This window comes from Babylonia areolata, chromosome 6 (assembly GCF_041734735.1).
Source record: "Babylonia areolata isolate BAREFJ2019XMU chromosome 6, ASM4173473v1, whole genome shotgun sequence".
NCBI lineage: Eukaryota > Metazoa > Mollusca > Gastropoda > Neogastropoda > Buccinidae > Babylonia > Babylonia areolata.
In genome coordinates this window covers 34,778,410-34,785,909 of record NC_134881.1, presented here as the reverse complement: position 1 = coordinate 34,785,909, position 7,500 = coordinate 34,778,410, and the positions used below count along the sequence as shown (strand labels likewise).

Genomic DNA, 7,500 nt, shown 5'->3' with positions numbered 1-7,500 from the left:
GCACTTGCAAACGACAGGAAGAAAGGTTACTCAGCAAAACAAGAATATCGCTCAGCACAAAAGTTAATCAGTGCCAGGCAGAAGTTGACGCAAATGTTAATAGAACACTGGCCAGTCCATCAGTGCGTCGTAAGGATTGTACCAGCCGTGATTAAAGGAGGCGGGGTTGTGGTGATGGTGGAACCTGGCTCTGCGTGTTGATTTCTTCGGTGTTTCCCAGAGAAGATCTCGAACATGTCGCCCGATGTTTCCTGCGAGGATGCTGGTTCCTCTGCCCTTGTGGTGGACAGCGTCTCTGAGGGCGTTGGTCTTGAGGTTGTCGTTCTTTATAAATGATATGTTTTTTTCGTCAAACTGTTCCGAGGCCACCATTGCGTTGAACAGTTGTCTCTTGACCTCCAGTTTTGAATCTTTAACAGTGGTTGCTGAACTTACGATGAACTTTGTTGTTGGATTTTTCTTTGCAGTGTCTTTCAATGTTGAGATAAAGAAATTACTGACTTCTGTTGTATCTTTTGATCTTAAGTCGTTGATGCCACAATGAATGACAACAGCTTCAGGCTTTTTCTCTGTGGTGGTGACAGCTTGAAGTAAATTTCTGGTTTCAGACACTGTGTGGGTTTTTTGCATGGAGGCTTTGAAGTATTATGATCTGCCCAGTCTGTTTTCCTGCACACGGTTGAGCACGGAATCTTGGAGAATTGTTCCTTGGGTACTTCCCCATTTTCTTCCTTCTGTGCAGAACATGTACTTCTAGACATTGTACTTTTTACGTCATCCAACGTCTTTTCGTCACAAGACGTCACGGATTTTTCAACATCTTTTTTCTTCTTTTGAAGGGCAGTTTTGTCTGGGTGGCTTGCTCGTCTTCTGTCTGCGAAACTCGCTGAGTTCTCTGGTGAGGAAACTCTGGGCCACGTCGGCGTAGGTAGGTGTAGGGCTGGGGCTGGGGCTGTCAGTTTGTGTTGCCTGTGTTGTCATGGAAACAGGTTCCATTCTGCAACGTTTTGTTGGCTCTTGTTGTCCCCGTACAATTGCTTCCAGGGAAGAGACACGATCACACAAGACCATTATGATGTTTCTTAGTTCCATGATCGTGTCGGACATCTCGGGGATGGAACTGAGATTGCTGATCGGTCTTGCATTCGCTTCCCTGGAACTCGTGTCGACCAGTTTTGGAATATGGTAATATAATATGGTATCCCAGACTAATAAGACAGTCTAAAGCAGTTGAACAGGTGCAAAAGAGAGCAACTAAAATGATACCAGAGTTAAGAGATTTGGACTACCAAAACCGTTTGAGACAACTAAACTCACAAAAATACAGAAGATATAGAGGAGACATGATACAAGTATTCAAGATAATTAATAAAATGGTTGATACTGACCCCTGCAACTTATTTTCTACCAACAAACTCCATGTTACCAGAAGTTCAAATACTAACCTTTTCACAAAATTTTGTAGAACAAATATTCGTAAGTTTTCTTTTAGCTTTAGAGCCGTTAAAGGATGGAATGCACTGAATAATTCAACAAAAACAGCTAAAACTATTGACCAGTTCAAGGATCTTCTAGACAATGACTCTAAATCATTAATAAAGCCATTCGATCTTGATGAATGAACATTTAAAAAATTTCATACGCATGTACGCAACCCTAAACTATTTCTATATTAAGAAGAGGCGTTGAAAAGCCAAAAAAGCTTCTTCTTTTTAAAAAAAAAAGTCCCAAATTCTGTACCTGTACCTGTACCTGTGTCGGTGGGATGAGACAGCCGCTTCATTTGTTCAGTCGTCCCAGACTCGCTTCGCAAAACATTCATGGACTCACCGGTTTTAAGGAGTCCGGTCGCCTCATTGTTCTGAGCGGTTTTACTGTGTACAGGTGTAACTGGTTTCCGCTCGATTTTCTTGTTCTCATTTCTTCAAAACGTCTGCGACAACTTCTTTCCGCGAAGAAATTATCCGCTGAGTGTAGTCTCCGCCATTTTGCTGAGTGTGTGTGTGTTTGTGTGCGTGTGTTTATGTTTTTGTGTGTATGTGCATGTACGTGTGCGTGTGCGTGATTTCGTACGTTCACATACATACACACGTTTCGTGTATGTGTCTGTGCGTGTCCATGTGCCTGTTTCAGTTGTGTGAGGAGGAAACAATCTGCGTCGAAGAAGTCATAAACGGTGTTCTCCAAGCACGCTGCAAGCGTAAGTATTCAGTGTATATTTGCTTGGAGAGACAGAGAGAGAGAGAGAGAGAGAGAGAGACAGACAGACAGACAGACAGAGAGAGAGGCAGAGACAGAGAGTACAGAGAGAGTCTGGGGCTGAGAGATGCACACAAATACAGTTGTCTGTGTTTTGCACTAATGTTGCTGTGTGCAGTTGACAGGTGCAATAGCCAAATAGTTAAAGTGTTGAACTTTCCATCTGAAGGTCCCGGGTTCGAATCTCGATGACGGAGCCTGGTGGGTAAAGGAAGGAGATTATTTTCCGATCTCCCAGGTCAACAGATGTGCAGACCTGCTTTCGCCTGAACCCCATTCGTGTTTATATCCACTCAGATGATCAAATTCGCAATACGCATGTCAGAGATCCTGCAATCCATGTCAGCGTTTGGTGGGTTATGGAAACAAGAACATACCCAGTATGCGCACGCCTGAAAACGTAGTATGGGTGCCAGCATGGGGGGATAAATAAACAAAACGGGCATGCACGAAGAATATTACATGTCTGACTGATTGTGGATCTGTGCCAGCCTGAAGTGTGATTGAAAAACACAGGAAACGAATGACGTGCGCCCAATGGCGGCAGCCGTCAGTCGGCTGTACCCAGGTAGACAGCCTGTTGTGCAAATGACCCCGTGTTTGTAAAGAGCTTAAAGCTTGGGTAGGCGCTGTATAAGTATCCATATCATTCATCAAATTAATAACAAAAAGGAGTCAGCTACACGAAAGGAAGCACAGAATTCGGCCAGTCTTGACATGGGGTCCCAAATCACCTCCCACCCCTCTGTTTTGACTTACTTGTGTAAACAAAGTGAGTCTATGTTTTAACCCGGTGTTCGGTTGTTTGTGTGTGTGTGTGTCTATGTGTCCGTGGTAAACTTTAACATTGACATTTTCTCTGCAAATACTTTGTCAGTTGACATCAAATTAGGCATAAAAATAGGAAAAATTCACTTCTTTCCAGTCATCTTGTTTAAAACAATATTGCACCTCTGGGATGGGCACAAAAAAATTAATAAATGAAGCCAAATTATATGCAAACTGCATTTACTGTTATATTTATATTTTTTGTATTCTCTAAACTTGGCACTTTGATCTGATATTCTGACCCAACAACTAGAGCAGTCATTATTATCATTTTTTGTTCAAACAGGAACTTCTTTTGCTAAGCATGGAAATTTTATTTATTTTGCAAACGTTTTGGTGCAGATAGTAAAGGGAAATTACTCTGTAATTAATGCTAGGGGACTTAATTTGCTTTAAACTGATCTTTCTCATCTTAAACATTACATTTTAAAATTATACTCAATATATAAAAAGCTTGGATTTTTTTTAAAGTGTATCTCAAGTGAGTCTTGAAGGCCTTGCCTCTCTTGTTTTCTCTTGCATTGAAGATTATATTTCTCTTATTGAAACCTTATCATCATTAACAGAATTTCTTACTATTCACACAAATGAATGTAGAAGATTTGCACCATTAACATTAAGCAACTATCTCAATTTGCTCATGATGCGGAGTTGATGAACACTGTAGATGTTTTATCCTTTGAAAGATATATTCATCGAGTAAACAGAATTTGGCAAGTATTGAGGGCTTTTCGTGAATGCACAAGAAGCAAACAAACAAAAAAACAGCCACAAGCTAGAAAGCTGTTTACTTATTGCAGCACTTATCCTTACTATATTTTGTTTTGTGATGTGCTTCTTTTTATTTTTATTTATCACCCCCTATTTTAAAATAAAAACGATTAAGCAATTTTGCGGTGCACTTCAGTTACTACAAGGGTGCTTTATGTCATAACACAAAACAAAACAAAACAAAAACGGTGAAAAGAAGAACAAAAGCTTTAAAAATAAGAAGAAAAAAAGATAATGAAAATTTAAAAAGTCCCGAATCTAAATGGACGTCCACAAACAGCGTCGTTAGATTAAAATTCTCATTCACGTCGTTGAATTCTAGACAACGTATCGGAACTGAACCAGACGATATTAGTAAGGACTTTGCCAAAAGGCGGTGGTTATGATGATGATTATGATCATTATTTTGATGATGGTGGTTGTAGAGGTGGTGGTTGCGGTGGTGGTGATGATGGTGATGTTGATGATGATGATGGTGGTAGTAGTGGTGGTGGTGGTGGTGGTGGTCATGATGATGGTAGTGGTGATGATGATGATGATGATGGTGGTGGTGGCGGTGGTGGTGCGGTTGATGATAATCATCATTATGATCATGATAGTGAAGATGGTGCTGGGGATGATGACGACGGTGATGATGGTGATGAGGATGATGGTGATAATGACGACCGTGACAACGCCGACGACGATAATGATGACGACGACGACGCTGACAAACCACAATGATGATGTCGACGACGATGTCTGGTGACGATAACGGTGATGATGATGACGATTACAGTGATGATGATGATGATGACGACGATAACGATGATGACGATAATGATGATGACGATGATGATGGTAGTGATGATGATGATGATGGTGATGATGACAATGTAGTATGTAAATTTTAGCCATTGTGATGTGAGACTATGTTGATTTTTTTTTTTTACTTTTTACTTTTTATACATGTCTTTGCGTCACTTAGTCTTGAATTTCAATATTTTACTGTAAAACGCGCGGTGAGCCCAGTTTGAGATGGAGGTACTGCGCAATGGTTATAAGCTTGCACATAATTATTATCATGACGACGACAACGACGATGCTGACGATAATGATGATGAGGAGGAGGACTATGACAAACGTTTCATGAATGGCTGCTGCAACAACAGCATTCCCCGGCACGAACCCGAAGCCTGGGGTGTGTCCCAAGGACGTCGTGAAGACGACGTACGGGGGAAGAGGCGGAGGCGGTGAGTGCCCCTCCACGTGTGATCGCGACAGGGACTGTGTGGGCGGCGACAAATGCTGCGCCAACGGCTGCGGGGGTCGCACGTGCCGAAAACCTGCCGAGGAGAGTCATGCTGGTGCTGGTGGAGCTCATGGTGGTGCTCATGGTGGTGGTGGTGGTGGTGGTGGACCTGTCCATGGACCTTCTTGCCTTACTGTGGTATGTGTGTGTGTGTGTGTGTGTGTGTGTGTGTGTTAGAGGGGTGGGGATGGGTTGTGTGTGTTGAGGGGTGTTGTGGAGAGGGGAGGGGGGTATGTATGTGTGTGTGTGAGGGGGGGGTGGGAGGTGGCGGGGAGGGGAGGGGAAGAGTGGCGGGGGGGGGGGGTGCGGGGGGGCTATGTATGTGTGTGGTGGGGTAGGGGGTGGGGGTTTGGGGGGATATGTATGTGTGTGGGGGGGAAGGAGGGGTAGGTGTGTGTGTGTGTGTGTGTGTGTGTGTGTGTGTGTGTGTGTGTGTGGGTGTAGCGGGATGGGGTGGGGGGGTGGTATGCATGTGTGTGTTTGCGCGCACCTGTGTGTGTGTGTGTGTGTGTGTGTGTGTGTGTGTGTGTGGGTTTAGAGTGTGCTTGCGTGTGCATGTGTGTGTGTGTGTGTGTGTGTGTGTGTGTGTGTGTGTGTGTGTGTGTGTTTGGTGTGTGCTTGCGTGTGTATGTGTGTTTGGTCTGTGTTTGTGTGAATGTGTTGCTCTGTGTGTGTGTGTGTGAATGTGTTGCTGTGTGTGTGTGTGTGTGCATGCGTGCGTGCGCGCGCGTGCGTGTGTACGTGTGTCTGTGTACGTGCGCCTGTGCGTATGTGTATGTGTGACTGAGAATATTTCAATAATCAAAAGCAGCAGTCCACATAATTGTATACGTGTTAGATCGCCGTGAGGCAGTACACCCGAAGAGACCCTTTAATGCGTTGCTGCTGAGTCACTTCTGTGACGCTTTGTCCACATTCTGAGGTGTCGTCTGCTGACGACTGTGATCGCGCGCTAGCAGATTAAACATTTGTGGCTTTTTTACTTTTCACTGTATATAGTTTGCTATGTGATACTATATTTATACTTAGTATGTACTTTTTTTTCAGTGCATTGTTCTTATCCCAATTTGTAATGTTTCGCACTTAGCTGGACTGTTTTGATGGAAGGTGTGACGTGTTGTGATAGGTTATTGTTATTGGAACTATGGCATTGTAGTAAAGCTCTTAGAACAAAATTTATTTGCTTAGGGGCCGTATAAATATGATAATAACAATGATAATGATGATGCTGATTATGATGATAACAATAACGATAATGATAAGAAGAATAAGAATAGAAATAAGAATGTTAAATAAGAATAGTTATTATTATCATCATCATGATCACAATTCTTCTTCTTCTTCTTAATAAGGTATATTTGTATTTGCATTTCTTTTTATCACAACAGATTTCTCTGTGTGAAATTCGGGCTGCTCTCCCCAGGGAGAGCGCGTCGCTACACTACAGCGACACCCATTTTTTTGTATTTGTTCCTGCGTGCTGTTTTATTTGTTTTTCCTATCGAAGTGGATTTTTTCTTCAGAATTTTGCCAGGAACAACCCTTTTATTGCCGTTGGTTGGGTTCTTTTGCGTGCGCTAGGTGCATGCTGCACACGGAAGCTCGGTTTATCGTCTCATCCATCCAAATGACTAGCGTCCAGGCCACCACTCAAGGTCTAGTGGAGGGGGAGAAAATATCTGCGGCTGATCCGTGATTCGAACCAGCGCGCTCAGATTCTCTCGCTTCCTTGGCGGATGCGTTACCTCTAGGCCACCACTCAACATAACAGACTTTAATCTGAATCGTGGAATTCCTTTTTGAAGTATCACGGTAACATATTCATTTTGTACTTGAAAATAAAATGCTCGTTTCTTTGTTTGCTTGTTGCCTTTCTTTTTGTACAGAAGAGAAGCTCTTTTCAACCTTTGTGTCATTTCTTTTCTTTTGGTTTTAAACTCCGTATTGCTTTTAAAATCGTTGAAAAGTTTTGTCATTGTAAAAGGAGCTTCTCTGCTTCTGTCTGTCTGTCTGTCTGTCTGTCTGTCTGTCTGTCTGTCTCTCTCTCTCTCTCTCTCTCTCTCTCTCACTCTCTCTCCTATGGCGTTTATGAATACCATACTTGTGCCTCTGTGTGTGTGTGTGTGTGTGTGTGTGTGTGTGTGTGTGTGTGTGTGTGTGTGTGTGATTATTACCATGTTTATGCCTCTATGTAGTATTGTATTCGCATGGTATGACTTTAAAAGTAGCATTGTGTAGCGCATGCAATGACATATATATAATGTGGTATTACGTAGTGTAGTCCCTGCTTCAGGGCGGGGACTGGATGAAAAAAAAAAAAGCATGCCAGTGTTTGTCTATTATCCTCGAAA

General features: G+C 42.8%; 1 protein-coding gene across 1 annotated transcript in view; it reads left to right on the top strand.

The window, feature by feature from the left end:
• Window positions 1-234: 234 nt before the first annotated feature.
• Window positions 235-7,500, top strand: part of LOC143283502 (uncharacterized) — a 28,360-nt gene continuing 21,094 nt past the window's right edge. Inside the window, exons 1-3 of the mRNA XM_076589746.1 lie at window positions 235-303; window positions 2,134-2,200; window positions 5,010-5,287. Of these exons, the coding sequence (XP_076445861.1) occupies window positions 235-303; window positions 2,134-2,200; window positions 5,010-5,287 (414 nt within the window). The remainder of the gene's footprint in view (window positions 304-2,133; window positions 2,201-5,009; window positions 5,288-7,500) is intronic.